At 46.8% G+C, this 18,688-nt stretch overlaps 2 protein-coding genes across 2 annotated transcripts in view; one reads left to right on the forward strand and one right to left on the reverse strand.

Annotated features, from left to right (window-relative positions):
- The first annotated feature begins 2,203 nt into the window (after positions 1-2,203).
- Positions 2,204-18,688, forward strand: part of LOC117137414 — a 47,564-nt gene continuing 31,079 nt past the window's right edge. Inside the window, exons 1-2 of the mRNA XM_033298842.1 lie at positions 2,204-2,425; positions 14,032-15,677. Of these exons, the coding sequence (XP_033154733.1) occupies positions 14,287-15,677 (1,391 nt within the window). The 5' untranslated portion in view covers positions 2,204-2,425; positions 14,032-14,286. The remainder of the gene's footprint in view (positions 2,426-14,031; positions 15,678-18,688) is intronic.
- On the reverse strand, positions 15,956-16,683 carry LOC117137417 (S-phase kinase-associated protein 1). Its single transcript, XM_033298846.1, has one exon. The coding sequence runs from the start codon at positions 16,598-16,600 to the stop codon at positions 16,088-16,090; it is 513 nt and encodes a 170-aa protein (XP_033154737.1). The 5' UTR covers positions 16,601-16,683; the 3' UTR covers positions 15,956-16,087.

Genomic DNA, 18,688 nt, shown 5'->3' on the forward strand with positions numbered 1-18,688 from the left:
TCGAAATGGCAGCGGGCCAAGCAGGACAACATCCGGAAAAGCGGCGGCAAATCGCACAAAAGGGCGGAAAGGGGGCGGGAAACAACCTCATCGCCCATATGCATTTAGATGCATCGCAGCTCGCCGTTCGAGCACAATCTAAGGTCTTAATTGTTGCATTTTTCCACAAAATTCCCAGCTACATTGTCACACACTGTCTCCCATTTACTGTATGCAAAATCCCTCGCCTCCATGTGTGAATTGTGGATGTGGATGCGGATGCGGATGTGGATGTGGATGCGGATGCCATAACCCAATTACGGCGCATGCCGCAAGTTGCTCGTCGGATGGGTTGCTCGTCATGGGTGTGGGCATCCCATGTGCAGCAAAGTGCATTGACTATTTTGGCGGGGAAGGCGGTGCTGCAAGGCACTAAATTTGATCTGTTAATTTGGGTTCAATTAGGCGGAAACTAGAATCACTGATTGAAGTTGCAACAAATCGCTTACTCATTTCAAATGTGTGTATAAATTTATAAACAATAGATTTTGTGCTCACTCTCTGTTGTGTTTAAATGTGATGCATATTCTGATGTTCTGAGCAACAGCATATTATAAACATTTTATTTATTTATAACATTTTGGAAATGAACCGTTAAAAGGAATCTAAAATCAAGAACGTAAAGAAAAATGTGTTTCTTTTTCATAAAGAGCTAATGTATTAAATTAGCTGTGACATTTCGATATAATATTTCCCAATTTCGCAAAGACTTCAATTTGCTGCTTAAATTCAGGTTGCTGCACCCAAGTGTTCAGTTCGCACACCCTCTCGGAAACCAGAAGCCCCATTTGGTTTCCACGTGCAACGTGCATTCAACATTAGCTCCCATGCAATGGGGAGCATTTAGGGGAGCATTCTTGTCCGGCGCCAGAGATCGCGTTCCAGCTGCTGTCAGCAAATTAGAACGACAACAATGTAATTATCATAATTAAAAGACAGCCCCAGTCGCCCCAGTCGCCCCAAAAGCCGAAAGCCCAAAAACCCAACCATCCACGTGCTCGCCGAGGGAAAACTGCTGCGGAGCCCGGCGACCGGACACGGCGGCCATGAATTTCCTATTAACAGCCGTTCCCAGTGACAAAAAAAAAAAATCAACGAGCAAGATTCACGACGGAGGTTTTTTGCACGGGGTGCAGGGTGCAGGGGGTGGCAGCTGCATAATTGGGCCAGGTCGCTAATTGTAAAACGGTGCGCATTAATTGCGTCTGCAGCGTTGCGCATTTTGCGGTAACCTTTCCGCCCCCTCCCCTTCCCGTGCCCAAGAAAACCGCCCTCCATCCGCTGGGAACCGCAAATTGCGATGATGAAAGTCTTATGCAATTGCACCCCATTTATGAAAGAGGCGGTACGTGTTGCTCCCGGGCGGATGCAGCTGCATCCGCAGTGCGTTCTTATCAGTGATTCTTATCAGCACGGTCTGCCGACCCGCAACTCACCACACTGGAATGCCGGACACCGCTGCGCGCATGTCCAGGATGCAGGGGCAAAAACATAGAATTGTGATAGGCCCACAATAGAAGTCAAATCTATTGTAATATTGCTCCCGGGGGCAAAGAATCAAAGCTCACACAATTTACGATACATTTCCATATTACAAGATTGGAATTCCTTTGGGATTCTCACCTCTCTTAAAATTAATAATAAAAGTAAGATTTTCTGATAAGTAATCTACCTTTCTAAATGGTAATTGAAATTACATTAAGCAGTACACAAAATGATTAAACTTGAGAGTCTCGATTAGTAACTTGTCTTTAAAGTTTCTATAAAATATTCCTTAGTTTAACTAAGTTAAAAAAAAAAGTTAAGCGGAGTTACATGCAACAGTTAACTTTGCGCTGCCAAAGTCTGGCTTATCAGAGGCGAAGCCGCCGCTTCCAGTCTAATCAGAAACATCGCTGGAAGCTTCTAGCACGAAAGAGAGCGAGGGAGAGCGGGCACTAACCTGCCTCAATCTCCAAAGTGGCCAGTGCGATGGGTACGGCTTTCACTTTCTCCGGCGCTCAGCTGCTGGTCCACAGACCCACAATGGACGCCTCGGATTGCCAGCGCTCGGATTTACCGTTCGTTTCGGGGCGTGGTGAGTTCGCGAGCGAACGAAGCCGACTTTAAGGCTGGAGTTCCGATGTCGCACGGCGGCTGGCAGTTCGCTCTGAAGCGCGTCGCGGCGTGGTTGTGCATCCATCGTGGGGTCCCAGGAGGAACTTTAAGAACTATTCAGATTCCAGCGAGTCAAGATCGCGTGTTTGGTGAAGTGATCCGAATAGTTTAAGACAAGTCTGCGACAATGGCAGCGATAGTTTTGTGACCAAAAAAAAAAGTGAGAGCTGAAATCCAATCAATTAAAACTAAGCTAAGCAAAAACCTAACGCGGAGTAACCTTTTAAAGGTATGTAAGCACAAGGAAAATCGAATAGACATACGCAAATCCAGTTCACTTCATTCACATTAGTGTAAGCCTCATGTACATCAACCGAAGTCAACGGCAACTGTGTCTTAACCAAAAAACAGTGTGCCCCACTCCGAGCCAAATGGAAAATGTGAAAGCCAATTGGTTATCTGTGCCCTTGGGCTGATCCTCTGACTGCTCCTGTGCGAGTTGTTGAGCCAAATGCCCGTCCACAGGGCGTATGCGTAATGCCATTGTTCGGACAACAGCTTACGCAAATCGCATTCGGTGCGACTCGAATGTGCGCCTGCATCTGTGTGCACTCATGGGGCAGCTGAGTACTTAAATACCCGTACATGCGATGTGGAAGCAAGGGCTGGGAGCCAGCAAAAAGTGCGGCTTATAAATGAGTTAACAAAAGCATAAAGATGTAGTGGCCCCACTCGATGAGCAGCAGCCTGCTGACAGCGGATTCGAAGGCCGCACAGGAATGCTGGCCAAGCGAAAGTAAATAATAAATTTCATTATCTTCCGCTGGGAGAGATTATTTTCAGACTGCAAATAGCGCCGAGTGGGTGAAGAGCATACCTAGAGGCCCCTCTGCAAGTCAATTAATTAGGCGGAGGCCAGGACTCCATGTCCGTGTAGAGAAATCCTGGTGAAAGGCACAACGAAATCACTCATACGCCGTGTGTGCGTATGCCCGGCCAGGTGTAAAACTGTACTGCCGCTCTAACTTTTACTCGGAACTCTATTTTCGGCCGACCTTTATTTTCGGCCAATTAATTTAACTCCTTTGTTTGGTTCGAAAATTCGGCGTTCCAATTAACTGGGCGCCATTTGGCCAAATGAAGAAATTATACTTCTTTGATGTCAGCACATTTCCTTGGCAAAGTGCGAGTGCCAGAGAACTCGGGTGCCAAGCGACTTATTATGCGCTTCATTCACGTTAATTGCCATCCTCAAATCCCGAGCTTCTGTTCCAAGTCATTGTTTTAATTTGGGCATTTACCTGCACGCTCTTAGCCGGTGTTTACTTTCACTTACCCCAACTCATCCGCCCCGTAATACTTTACTTTGCATACAAATGGGCCAACTGGGCGCCACTGCTTTATGAATGCAAATTTGCCCAGCCTCCTGCTGATGCCTGCAGTTCGCCATTGACCCATGCTGCGAAGGATGCCGGGAGGGGAGGACGCTGTGGTGTCACTGTCAGTTTCAGTTACTTATTTGCATACAGTCGGAGAAATGTGCAGGGAAAGAGTTCCGAGCACGGGGTGGACAACTTTTCGAGTGCGTTGGGCATGGGCAAATAATGGAAATTTAAGTTTTTTCGGACATGCCCTTGCTGCACGGAAAACTATTGTCTTCTAAGTTTACATAATGGTTTTAAACGGCAATGAAATAATGATTGCAGGGCCTGATAATGTATCTTAAATATAATAATTTTCCCTTTTATTCCGATTCAAAGTGATACCTTTGTTGCGTTAGATGAATGAAGTGAAGTATATAATTTATTTTCCACTTTTTCCGAGTGTTTCCTTGTCAACAAAAGGCAGCACAATACAGAAAAAGCTGCGAATGGCTGCAAAACTCTGGAAAAGCGGCAGATACTAACGCCCAACGTTCCCAACGTTGGCAGCTGTTTTGCCTTCCACTTATTCGGCGTTTACTTAGCGAAGTCCTTTTTTTAAAGGCTTTTCTAAAATTCAACAGATATCCCAGGCGCGGACTTCGCCGGAACGGATTTGGGGCAACAGCCAAGTGGCAGTGAAGCAAAGCCGTAGAAAGCGGCAAGTATGGCTTGAAAACTGATACACGTGTTTGGGCTCGAATTTCATTGAGATTCGCTTAAACAGATCTGATTTTCACTACCTAAGGGCCGCCTGTGGTTTCCCAATTTATCCGCATTGGTCAATCGGTGAGTGGGTGTGCATAATGTGCGAGACATCTACTTAATCCTCCTTTCAGAAATTTAATTACGTAGGTGGCATGTTTGCATTTATTCACTTGTGTACATTGAAAACAGCTACACGCGGCCAAAGTGTAATTAAATCAAGACTACATTTTTAAAGTGGGCTTTCCAATTCGGAAGCGTAGCCGTTTCCGCAGTGTATTTGTGCGGTCTGTGGATGTGTGTTCCATTTAATTATTATTTTGACTAAGACCTTAATTCGTTTGACCATTTACACAAGCCTCGTAAATGTAATTAAAATCAAGAGATGGCGTCGTAGTCGAGTCTCTCGACTATTAGATACCCGCTACTCTGCTACTGGAAGCTGGAACGCAACTTTCCAGAAAGTAAAGAGCCTGCGAGATCTCAACTTCCATACGGACAAACGGACGGACATGCGGACATGCCCAACTATACTCGACTCGTGATCCTAGTCAAGACTTTTATACCTGTGACATACCTTTCAACAAGTCTAATATACCCTTTTAATCTGCGAGTACCGAGTATAATTATCAAAAACAAAAGTATAGGATAAGAATGGGAATGGCTAAAGTATTCCAGGGACATAAGCCCTTATTTTGACAAACTTTAGGGACTGAACTTCAGAATGTGTGAGCATCAAACTTATGTCTGTTGAAAGCCTAGCAAATCGGCTTAAATCGGATTTAACGTGCCAAGTTATTAATTATGTACGGGGCATAAGCTCGAAGGATGCCATTTGCTGCAAAAGCAAATACTTTTGCATACTTTTGGTTTTTTCTCACAAACTTGCAACTCAAATACCTGAGTATTTGAGTTGGCCAGTTGACATGCAACCAATTAACTAAGGACAACTGTGTTCACAGCTCATTTCGCAAAGCCCCTGGGCAATCAATCTAATTGAACGAGCTAAAAGCAGGCACACCAATTAAAAAGGCCAGGGAAATGGGGAAAGTTGATCCTTTGGTGGGCCTCGCTGACACGCCCGATTGTTTAACTATTTAGATGGTATTTTGTCCACCAAGCCGAACGCAAAATCACGTTAAATTAGTTATGATTGTGGCGTGCTAAACATTAATTAAGCTCGCCCCGTTTGCGGTGCGGCCAAAAGCAAATCAATTATTTAGGCTATTTTAAATGCAGGCTTTGCCCAGATTGACGGCCTGCCAAAGTCACGCCCACGCACGCCCACTCATTAATGGGTATAGATTTGCCCGATCTGCCTGATTGCACTCCTTTGAGCATCAATTAGAGGTCAGCAAGGTAAGAGGTTATTTACTCACCAGCTTTGATTGAGTGCCCTCAAATTATCGTTTACGTGAATTCGTTTGGAGATGGCAGAGAAATATCGAAGGTAATAGGTATTTAATGCTCAGCTTGAAAAATTAGTTGTGCTAGCATTTCTATTCCAATATCACGACTTAAATGTCACTCAGATTTAGTGATATTCCACGTAGACGTCCTTCACTGTCATCTCGATCCTAGGACCAAGGATATTTGACTGCTGGGCCCACTAGGAATACTCCTTTGGCGGTCAGTGGAAGAAACGAATGACAGAATAATTGCCATCGAATGCCAAAGTTGAGTTACAATCTAGTCGACTAGCTCTGGCTGCCAGTCCGTTCGGCGACTTTTCCCCGTCGTCCCTGCAGATGATTTGTGCCTTTCGCTCAGCACTTTTCTTTTGCATTATTTTTTGTTCTAGCCCGAGGCAGCAGGTGCTTTGAGCCGAGGTTTCTTTGCCTGTCTGTGATTGAAGCGCTTGCAAATGGCAACAATTGCGGCGGTTCTCTATGATAAATAACAAATGGCCAAGAGGCGGACGAGGCGGCGGCTTTTATGGCCCGCCTCGCTGGACGCTTTCCCTCCAACTTGTTTGGCCAAGTGTCGTTTCCAAGTTTTCCCTTTAGTTTCCCTCTAGTTTTCCCTTTATTTCTCGTTCTCGTTCTCGGTCTCGTTCTGGTTCTGGTTCAGCGGTAAGGCCTGCCTGCCCGGTTGTCCTGTAAAAGTGAATTATGGCGACAGTTGTCAGCGGAACTTTTAAGCTGCCTGCGCAGCGACAAAGGCAAGGATGCGTCTGCAATCAGCTGGGGAGATGGAGTTTGGCATTGCGAAACTTCTGCCACCACGGGCACCGTATCATTTGTCAGACGTGAAACTTCCATCTCCCCCTACCCCCATCTCACCTCGACAATTGAAGCGCCGACTTGAGCAACAGTCAAGAGTCAAGGTTGGCGGCTGAATGTTGAATGCTGAAAGCTGAATGCAGACTTTGGGGCAAGGACGCGCTCGCGAAAATGGTCCTCTTAAATTGTCATCTGTGTGTGACCCGCACAGCCCACGTCATGACTTTCCCACCCGCCCGTTCGCCGTCGTCCTGCTCCAAAGGACAATGCCACGGTGGCTGGTGGCGCGGAGTAAAGACAAGCATTTCACCGTCACTTGACTGACAAGTCGTGCGTGTGGGCGTGGCTGCTGCCCCCATGCCGCCGTGCCACCAACTTTCGCCCAGCCACACCCCCTTTGCTCTCGGTTATTTCAGCACACACGACACAATGGGCGTATGCGTATGCGTATGCCAGGGGATGTTATGCGAGCAATGAAGTGAAACTATTGGGCATGGGAGAAACATGTGAAAACAGATATGCCGAAGATGGAAAAATGATATTTCTGATAATGAGAGAAGCGGAGAACGCACACACATCGAGCATAATAACATAGGATGCTGAATAATAAAAGAAATTGCACACAAAATCAACAATGGTGGAATTTAGCCAGAACTGCTACAGATTTTTACATGTGCGAATAATTGTCAAATGATCCGCATGCTCTCCAATTTAAAGTTCTGGTAAAATCAGAATTTAGATGCCATTGCCAATCTCCAAGAGATACCTTCAAGTCGAGCCTCCTAAAACACCTCCTTTTCTTACGTGGCCATATGTGTGCGCTTGTGCTCAAGTACCACACACACACACATACGCACGGTGGCATTGTAAGGATACGAGTATCCTTTGCCGTGCTGCCTGTATTATTTAATGACGCCATTGTCGTCAGCCCAGCTCGGTGTGTTCTGGGCCAAGTTGATGCGTTGATTGCTGGCTCACTTGTTCGTCGCTTTTATTAATTTACGAGCTGCGATAAAGGCGAAACCAAATGAAAATGACCCTTGGCGCGGGGAGCTGGGCGCCCCGATCGAGATAGAAGTGCATAAACCGAAAGTTATGTAACAGATGGAGATACACGGCCATTCAGGGCACTCGTGTGGGGGTGTGGCATCCACCTGCTTGTTGCCCCGGCACGTGTGCGTCAGTCCGCCCACAACTTTCGCTCGTTCGCTCTTTCAACCAAACAGGCGCTGCACGGCGAAGGTCCTTGGAAATTGATTGACACGGGCAGGAAATTAAAACAGGTTTGCCGACGACTCGGCTTTAAGTTTATGCATTTTCGGCGGACCAAATCGGCTGAACGCCGACTAAACGGATAGCTGGCAATCCGACCGACGACGCAGACCATTAACGAAATTGGATTTGATTATTTATACATGAGCGAACATCGAGGAGCAACTCTCAGTGATCGGCCACAAAAAGAACGATGTCATAAATCACATTACACAGCACAACAAAGCACACGAAACACAAAGAGGAGGAGGCGGAGGAGGAGGATGTGGGCACTCCGCCAGTTTCTGAGTGAGAGGAAGTGTTATTGATGAGCATTTAACATTTGTTATTTCCGCAGACTGGCTTTAAACTTTTCGCCGGGCTGGCGTCATCTGGGTATCTTTACGATGGGTTTACTCCGCTCCGGTTTCCGCTCCGGTCGATAATTTAGTTAATAGTTTTAGTACGATTCAGATTTCGGCAACGCCAGCGATTCCATTCGGCCCTAGTCGATAGAGATTCGCTCGGGGAGCTGGGGCAAATGGGATTTGGGGAATCTCCGCTTGACGAGGCCTGCTGATGATTTGCCTTTCCGACTGGTCTGTTTGGTCAATAAAAGGGCAACGTCATGTTTTATATTGGCTCTCATGCTGTCGAGGCCCATAAATTAGGCCAAATTCCATTTGACTGAGCTTTGTGCCTTGACTTCGGTCCCCGACTTGCCTTTCGCTACTTATTTTTTATTTATTTTATATTTATACTTTATGCGCTCTTTATTTTTTCAAGTCGAGCCGGAGTCCTTGCGGCAATTTATGGCTACACACTTCGTCCATTAGGAAGCGGCTTAAAGGCCAAACTTTCAAGGCAGTCCATTAACAATGGCAACAACTTAAAGCGCGTTCCACATGGCGTATGCGTAATTTGCCATTTCCTTTGCACCGCCTTCCATAGCTGGCTAGACGAAGTCTGGCCACTGAATTTATTGACCTGCCACTGTGGCAAGGTCAACTGCGTTTGTTTTCCAATATCGAGCGATGAATTAGTGGACTAACTTTTGGCATCTGTCAACAATTTGCCGCTACTGTTTGCAGAGATTAACTTCTGACCAACTCGCTGCATAATTTTGAATATTTTAAGCTCTGTACATAAATGAAAGTAATTTGCGAAAACCCAATTAACGTAAGCCCCTCGAAGGGTTGTGTTCGTAGTCAGAAATCAAAACACATAATTAGCATAATCGCCGGATAAGTCGGTCTAAGATGGACTTTTTTATTTCGACTGCCATGGAAAAGGAAAAGGACCCTGTATGTGCATAGGAATCTCGGACTGGAAACTCTAAAGCTAATGTTTTGGCAATTCAGATTCCGAGTGTGCAAAGTTTTGTTTGCATTGCCTGAGCACAAATTTCTGGTTATAAATTTCCCTGGAAATAAACACTTTTCCGACTCGCAGGTGTATTCTCTTTCCCTGTAAGCCGGGATTAGGACTACAGCTCCATTTTGTTTGGGGTAGCGTTTACCATTGCTTCGATTGCTACGAGTACATCCCATAGCCCCCAGCACCTGGCGCACGTCTCAGACTTCCCTGGAAGTCTGTTACCGGGCAATTTATGCCCGCACGTATATGGAATAAATAGAATTGATTTTGCCTAAGCATCGCGTATATTTTACCTGCGCAGGTGATTTAATGTCTGGCGACATAATCTGCCATTTGGCACTCGCTTCCCAGCCATCACGTACTTGGGCTGGGCTGGCATCCTTATCGCCGTATCTTTAAGCTGCGTGCAAATCCGAATTCATTTTCCGGGGATTCCATTATGTGAGCTGGGCCTGGATAAACAAAGAGGAGCACACACACGGGGGAATGTGTTTCTCGTGTTTCTCGGCAGAGGAAAACAATTATGCTCGAAATATTACTGGCATGCGAATTGCTGTTCCACTCGCTTGGCAGTCTGTTTCGAATCTGATTAAAGGGAAATTAATCCCAGGGGCCCGCAAACTATTGTATTATTTACCGGGCTTTGAAGCAGAGCAAATATTGAGATATGATTGCTTCAAGTACCTGCACCCAGTGCTAAAGCCAAAAGTATTTAAGCAACAATATGCTAAAATGGGTTAGCAAACAAATTACAAACTCTTGGCAACTTTTTCGCCAGTATTCAAGCTTATCAAACAGGAAACTTTTGCGGAGCAGTTGTTGTTTTGGGGAGCTTCTTACGGCAGGACTAGCGAACCCCGAACAAATTCGCCTAATTCAAAAACACATGTAGGTGTTTGCACTGAATATTCGCAGCTGAAAGGTACACAAGACAACGGCAAATAAATAAATAAATACTTCCGGACTTAGCTGGAACAAACCTCCGGTTGTGTCCACAAATAGAAGCTAATGAAGGCAGCTTTCCACAGCGCCAACAAAAATAAAAAAAGAGAGAAAAAGCGAGCGACTGCCTTTTGCAATTTTTATTTTCATAAATTTTCAAAGCATGTTTGCCAGCTCATAAAAACGCAGCGCACACGGCATTTCCCCCCGATTTTTCCAGCTTGCAGGAAAAGCCGAGCCAGCCAAGGCCCAAGTGGCTCATAATCTGAGCAATTTGCCAGCGTTTTATGTGATTTTTGTAGCTGCTCGTACTCGTACTCATAGTACTACTTGCTCCCATCAGAAGACAACCCAGATGAGCTCGACTGCGCGAGGAAGTGGGTTTACTGCATCATTTGTATGCAAATTGGAATAACACATCGGATGCTGCTCCATGTTGCAGCGACTGCACGCTGTTTTCGCAAGGAATTGGACTTATAATCCATCTCTTTGTCTCGTGTGCATTTATCAGCTGCTAGTCAAAATCAATTAGATTGCATGCCACATCATTTGGATGCGATGCCGGCAGACAGAGCCCTTCGGCTCCTCGCTGCTCCCCGTTGATTGGCAACCCGCCAGGCAGCCAGAAAAATTATCCAATTTAAAAGTCAAATGTCATTTTTTCGTATTCCTGGCACGCTGCTCCATGTTTGTGTCGCTGTGCTTTCGTTTGTTTTCCTTTTTATTTTGACGCCATTGCCGACACATAATGTGAATTACCTAACAAAGGTGGTCCTGCTGATGAGTTGACGACGGGACTGAGACGGAGCAGAGGGCGCCATTTCCATTACGGCCTCCGGAATACCCTTTCCGAAGGATGCGCAAGCTATCACCAGAAGCTTGCTTTCTGTCCTGGCAACAGGATACTTTTGGGTTCACAACGAAGTCAATGTTTCATGATTCTATTTTGAGTTAAGATATCCTTCGATGGGTAAACTCTACATACCCAAGAGTGATGATTGAGCTGCCACTTTATGTTCAAAAAGTTTTCAAAGGGTATCGCCACTTCGAGGAAGCGATTTCGAGTGTTGCCCGAATCTTCTTTTGACGGGTTTTGCTTCCGCTTCCGCTTCTTTTGCTATTTTGGCAAAAGACATTTCATTCTTTCTTTGCCAACGACAGAAAAATTACCCGAATTTCATTTAACGCTCCAACTTTGTCACCGGCAGCATCAAGGACACTCGCACACACACTTCCTTGTTGCTTCGCCCATGCAAAGCGAATGCGTTGAGTTTGTTAATGTGTTTGCATAAATTTGCAGGAGTGAAAGGCGGGGAAACGAGAGTAGGATGTGTTTTGGTCCTGAGTGAATGGTTATGGACAACCTGAGCAACAACAAGGACATTTCGAAAGGTTTAGTTTCGGGGGCCACACAGAAAGAAACCAAAGGAACAATAAAGTTGTAAGCAAAAGTGGAGTTCTTTTAACTTAAGTTTACAAGACAGTGGGATTTCCATGCAGAGTAACTATTAAAGCTTTGGATTTGCTGCTAGATACCTTTAACATAACTTTATGAATTATTTTTAAAAGGTACTTTAGTTTTATTTCAACAATAAATCAAAAATTCCTAGGTCAATTTCACACTAGAATGATATTTGTTCTCCATGTAGAAGGGGTCTGCCTTTTCGCCCGGACAATCCAATTTCTTTAGAGTCGACTGGGCAAAGGACTGGCCGTGGGCATTAATCAGACTAAGCGCCCTCGTGCCCCCAGATGCAACTGCTCTTTGCTAGAAATTGGATTGTTAGTTTTGAAACGGTCTGGTCCACGTGTGGAGGTCGGAGCTCGGGTTACCTGCATCACCAGCCACTCACCGGTGACGAGGGCTGGCTCCTGGAAAAGAGAAAGTTCAGCTGTCAACGGGTTCACAGCTGCCCGCATGCTGAGTTGGAACTGAATGTGGTTGGTGTCTGGGTGGCTGGGTGTCATGGGTTAAGTGCATGAGAGTGTCGCCATTAACCCCCTGCAGTCCTCTGTACGTTTTCCGCCCCTTTGTCGCAATGCATTAGCCATGTCCAACCAAAGCCAGGAACCGGAATCAAACTGTGGCCCTATTCCCTCGGCGACTCCATTTCCAGTTGTCGGACAGCAAAGCCCCCGGCGAAAGAGCCTGATTTAGATGTCCTTTTCTGGTTGGGGATCCGTTTGACTTGCTGTGTCCTTTATGAATAATTGATGCCAGCACCCTCACACCCCGAGGAGCGCGGAGAGCGTCAATTGTTTATTTATTGTTCGATTGGAATGGTTCCTGCACTGCCAAACCGCGACACTGGCAAATGCAAAATTCATGGACTTTTCTATTGCTATTGTCGTGGCGATGTACACAAGCCATGTTTATGCGCGGATAAAGATGGAAATAAAAAGTTGGTCATAAAACTAGTTTACTGCAATGCAAGAAATATGTTGAGCTTATATTTCAGTGCCATCTTAGTACAGGCTCCTAGGTGTGCAAACATTCATCCAAATCAGAGCTTAAACAATTAGAACAGAGATCAGTACAAACTAAAGCTTAAAAGCCTTCCATAAACTCCAGCCAAATCCGTACTAATCGTGCATAGTGGCGCATGATCCCGGGCTCAAAAGTGGAAGTCACACCTCCATGTGGCCGGAGTGGCAATTACTCTTCTTGCTGCTGTGCCATTATGTGCTCATCCACAGCCCACCCTGGTTGCTGGATACTGGATACTGGATGCCTCCCCACATCCCCATCCCCCACATCACCATCGCTGCTGCCAACTTCTAGTCCATTGTGTTTGTTGTGTGTCTGTTGACGTTTGGTCTCGCCTTGGAGAAATTTTTATGGCTCATAAACTTCGAAATTAGAACTGCTGCTGCTTCCTGCGTCTGGTGTCTGGAATATATGGTGTACTTGTACGGGAAATGTGCCTTTGTGCGGAGTATAAAACCGTAATGCTCTCTGCCCGCCGCATTTTGAGCGCACGGAAATCTGGACGCGCCGAGTGGATTTTCTTTTCAGAATTAGTATTACATTTAAATGGCGTATAATTTGTTAGCGCCATAATATTTATGCGGCCTGTGGCCGTTCACTTTTATTTATGTTCACTCCGCCGTCTTCTTGCCGCGCAATTCTCCCCAGTTGACAATCAAGCGCACTTCTAGCGAATCGCGTTTAATTTGCGTGCTAGAGGCACTCGGCTGCCACAATGCAGCGGCCACGCGGCGTATGCGCAATTTACGCGTTTCCCTGCTCGACGGCTCTCGGGAAAACAATCATATAGTTGTGTTGTTTTGCCGCCGCCTAGATGCGGAAATTTTTAATTGCCGACTTAAAGCGAATTTGAGAGCATGACTCTTTGTTGCCCCAGTTGCCTTTGTGGCCAAGAACACGGTCCGGCAGCCGGATTACGCTAACTCGCACTGCTCTGAACTTAGGAATAATGTGCGCGACCTTCAGTTCTGTTGGAGGGAAAGTACGCAACACAGAAATAACATTATTCAAAGAAAACATTTTCCTTACTCTCGGAAAACGTGAAAGCGGCAAAGGGCACAGAGAAATGGAAAAGGTGGGGGAGGGGAAAATAAATAAAGGACCAGGGCAAAATTCGTTTCCCAGGAGGATATCTCAGATTTTTAATAATAAGGACGCAAGAAAAAACATACACTAACTATTGCGACTGGGTACTTTGTAGTTTTGCCAAGAGCTCGTAAATAATTAAGCCATTTAAAGACGCCTCATAATCAAATTGATATATTGATAAGCTTAATTAATTATAATGATTGAGTGGGTAAATAATGTTTAAATATTTGATGTGTACACTTGGGGAATAGCTTTGATTTTATTGATTTTTTCCGACTGTTTTTTTGTTTCCACCTTTTTCGCTGCCGTAATTTCCGAACTCATCCCATCGAGTTCATCGCCATTCATCGTATTCCTGACTGTCCGGGGCTAATCACTGGAATTTCTCCTTCCGTTTCAGCGTTTTCCCGAAAAGGCGGGCACAAGAAGAGCGAGTGGGTGGAGCGGTGAAATGGGCGGTGGCGCCCTGACCATCCGCCCAAATCAGCGGCGGGGCACGGTGCGGATGCGTGATGTACTCGTCCTGGCCTTTGACAACTGAAATCGATAACCGCAACACACAAAGTGCTGATCAGCCAATCAAGGCGAGCAACTAAGCGATATAGGGGTGCACTCAAAGCGTCCCGAAAAAAGAACTAGAGCCCCGAGCCCCAGGATGCGGATGTGGGTGCGGATGCCACAGGCTGTGCAGCTGCTGTTTGCGATGGGCTTGTGGGCGATGCAAGGTCACGCGCAGTTGGATTCAGAGCCAGAGGCAGTGGGAGCAGCAGGAGCTGCAGGAGGAGCTGGAGCAGCCGGAGCAGCGGGACCTGGATCCCCAGCGCCACGGAACCGCATCAAGGCGGAAGCGGATGCCCTGATGACGGGCGACAGCTTCAACATTCGCCACGGGCGCTCTCGGTCGCATTTCCTTCATGGCAGCACAAACAGTAGCAGTGGCGGCATTGGGAGTGGCGGTGGGACCACCCGCCTCCTCCTGATCCCGCCCACACAGCTGCCGGGTGTTGGTGGGACCTCGCCGGCTCCCGTCACGCACAAAATCCGCAAATTGCACAAGAAGAAAATCAACGAGAGCATACGCAAAAGTGTGGACAAAAGTCTGGGCCTCCGCCATACGCCGAAGAACCACCGCAGTTTGGCCGAGGCCGAGCACCTGCAGGGTCGTCCTGCCAGCGAGGACGCCGAGGACACGGCTCTCAGCGAGGTCATGCAGCTAGCGGATGAGATTGAGCTAGAGAGCTCATTCGTGACGGCGGCCCCAACAGGTGATCCGGATATAGGTGTCAAACAGGCTCGCCAATTTGTGCGTGATGAGGCCAATTACCAGGAAGACGATGATGATACTATCGACGACGACGAGGAGCTCGATGAGGAGGAGGAGGAGGCTCCAGTGTCCACCACCATCAAGCCCAAAATCGCCAGTACCCGCCTGCTGCCGGTGAATGGCACTTGGCAGCGAATGGGCACCATAACGCGGGACTCCCCCTCGGAATCGGATTACGACACTAATGCCCTGGACAACGCGGAGGAGGAGGAAGAGGGTCAGCCATTTGGCAAGCTGCTGCCGCTCAACGAAAGCCTCGCCACCACCGAGTGGATGGACGATGGGGCTCAGCGGGAACCGGAGGCGGAGGCCAGATCCCAGGCGGCCAGCATGGAGGTCAAGCAGATCAGCTTTGACAGCGATGGCGACACCGACTCCGAGGCGGGACTGGACACCTCCGAGGTCACCATGGACGACGGCTATCCGCCGGATGCGCAAGTCGATGACAAGACCAAGCAGCTGGTCATTGGCGATGTGGAGGAGGACTCGGGCGACAACATGGAGTCCAATCAGTTTACCGCCGACGTTATCAACGCCCGGGACAGCAAGATCGATCTGGTGTCCAAGTTCCTGCAGTACATCGAGCAGCAGCACCTGATGGGCTCCAACTGCGTGGCTGGCACTTCACTGAATCTGGGCGAGGGCGTGGTCGACCGGTATGCCCAGGACAGGTTCCGGGTGGAGGCCGAGGTGGCCGTCAATCGCGCCAATATGCTGACCAGGTGAGTGGACGTCACGGACAAAGTTTTCCGAGTTACTCAGCCCACATCATATTCACATGCCAAACTTTTCCAATCGAAAGTTTTCGGCCAGACGGTTGGCGAATGCAAGTGGAAATGGAAATGGAACCCGCACTGAACAATTGCGGTCAAGAAAGTAGTGTGCTTTCCCTGAAGGTCATTTGAGGGTCAAGATACATATGCTAGAATACTTTGATATTTGAAGATTATGAGATTATTTCATAAGAGAAATGCAGATTACTAGAAACCTTGGTAGGATGAAAACCAATCCCAATAGGTTAAGCCCCACTTAATTTCTATTTTTGTGAGCATAAGCGATTATTAGTTAATCTATTCTAATCCGGAAAAAGCATGAATCCTTCGAAAGTTATTAAGCCACATCCACTCCTAATTTATATGTCGCCGTACACTGTCGCCTCGTCCTCCTGCGGGACCTCCGCCTCCACGGTCTGCAAATCCTCCTCGGAGGGCGAGAAATCGTTGGTTATGTGGAAGGTCTGGCGAATCTCCTCCGCCGTGCGGCCCTTGATCATGTTGGCCACCGTCATGCAGGCGGCGTTCAGCAGATGGGGGATGTCCAGGTAGTTGGCCGCCAGGATGAGTTCGAAGAGCGTGCCCTGATCCATGGTCAGGAACTCGGCGTCCCAGGGTGTGATCTGCACTGCGACGGATTTGTCCGCTTCCTCTTCGTTCTCCTCAGCATCGTCCTCGCGATGGTGCTTGGCCCAAATGAGTATCTTCTTCAGGATCGTCGAGTTCACATTGGGCAGCGGGATAAGAGTGTCGCTCTCCGCCTCCACTGGACAATCCTCCAGCAGGGTCTTAATGGTGCTCGAGCACTTCGCAGTCTCGATGTCGGTGTCGAAGATTTCGCCATCGGAGGACTGCAATTTGATGACTGGCATGGTCCTTCTTCCACAACCCACAAAGGGTTTTCCTTTTAGGCTATATGCTACAGTTTTACACGAAATCTGGCAGTGCCAATTTGACAGTTAAAAATTAAACAAAACAGATTCGTAATGAAAGCCATTGGTGATTCATTAAATTCAAACGAATGCCCATTGAATTGGAGATAGCATTTATTAATAATTTAGACAACATTTTTATTTCAATATAACGTGCCAAATCGATTAGATATTGGCAAAAACACACAATTTTACTTTCATAACATATTTATTGTTGTATAAGTAATAGTTGATTGCCGCTTAAAATGGTATTTACCATGTTCTACACAATGGACACTTCAATTGCAGCACAATTTATTGCTGTTTGTTATAACAGAAAAATATGAAATATTTAGGGCCCATTTCGGAAACGGAAATAAAAACAAAACCAGGGATTTGGGCTACATTTTCCACATTTTCCATTGCTCGGGGTTCACTTTTCCAGCAGATACTCGCCATTTTCTGCTCATCTAGATTGGCCCGTGTCCTTTGTCAACGAGGAGCATAATGTGCTTTTCTTGTTGCGGCGCTTGTTGGCCATAGTTGGCAGAACTACCATCGCTTTCCCTGTGATTTTCCTTCGATTTTTCCGTCCGCCTGGCTGCGTGCAATTTTTTGATAAAAGTTCAATTACTTAGCGTGGCAGGCGTGCCGGGCAAAAAGTTTGCGCCATTCTTGTGGCCAAAAGGAAGGCCAGCTGGCTGAGCTGAGGACATTGATTCACCTGGACAACCAAAACGATGGCAATTCATTTGGTTTTTCATGGAATTTCCAGCTGTCCAGGCTGGCCAAACTGAGCAAGCTGACCAATCTGATGTGTGTGCTCTTTGTTTACTCGTGTCCATTCCGCTTCCATCGTCGATTTGGCACTGTATCGTGTATCAGGATAACCGCCCCAGTGACAATCCCAAGGACATGCCAGCCCAGCTCCCATGTTTTCTGAGCTCTGCTTTTCTTCTGCAGCTCTCTGTTCAGCAGCCAGGCACAATAAACACAAAGTTTCTTCAGATTTCGCATATCTGGGTATGAAGTCCGAGCACCAAAGTTACGGACTCCAAAGTCCTGTGTGTTCCAATGTCCAAAGTCCAAAGTCCAAGTGTCCGAATGTCCTTGCCTGCATACACGCATCGTATGTGTCAATGCCGATGGGGATGTGCTCCGTGCAGACATTAGACCTGGAATTTATGTCCTTCTGTTTTTCTTGAGTGTCTTTGTGGCAAATAGCAATAGAGAAATCAGCAAAAAATCAAACTTTTTGCCCAAAACGAGGGCAACGTGGGTGTGTGGATGGCTGGCTTCGTGCAACAGGCCATTGGATATCGTCCAACCGTCGATGGTCACCAAATTCCGATGACATAATTTTCAAGCTTAGATGACAACTTTTTGCGCGCTGATTGAGCCAGGAAATCAAAGCCATTTGTTAACGAAAAACTCATTTGTTAAAAGCCGCACAGAAAGGACGACAGGACTACAAGCTGATGAATCCAATGAACGATTGCCGCTTGTCAATAAAACGCACAAATAAACAATTAACCCAAACGACTAGCAGCTTGACAAATTAAGTGACAGTGAGGGGAAAGGTCGGAAAAGCGAGGAAAGACGAGGAAAATGGGAAATGCGGACAATGTCGTAACTTGGCCTGGGGAGCAATAAAATGTCAAAGTCTCACTGTCAATAAATTAAATTGCAAACGGCCAAGGATCTGGCACGGGATCAACATTATTGCATTTAGTGTCATATGCCAGGCATTTGTTTTCATTATTTGTTCAGCGGGGAATGTGGCCTCTGGGACTGAACTCCACTTCCTTGATTTATCCAGCTCGACTTCCATAAATCCAATGGATCGCCAGATACTGGTTCATAATTTCAGGAGGGACGGCGGCTAATCAGGACCCGTTTTAATCAGTTTTGCTTGTGTTAACATCATCAAGGGTGGCCGGAAACTTTTCCTTCGGCGGAAAAAGGGAAACTCGGAGGAGGAACGCAAAGGAAAAGCGAAGGGAGAGCTACACAGATAGATACTAATTGAAGTTATTGTTTTGTGATACA

This window comes from Drosophila mauritiana, chromosome 2R (genome assembly GCF_004382145.1).
Source record: "Drosophila mauritiana strain mau12 chromosome 2R, ASM438214v1, whole genome shotgun sequence".
Lineage (NCBI taxonomy): Eukaryota > Metazoa > Arthropoda > Insecta > Diptera > Drosophilidae > Drosophila > Drosophila mauritiana.

Coding starts and splice junctions, on each gene's coding strand:
- LOC117137417 (XM_033298846.1), bottom strand. CDS start 16,600: ATGCCAGTCATCAAATTGCAGTCCTCCGATGGCGAAATCTTCGACACC.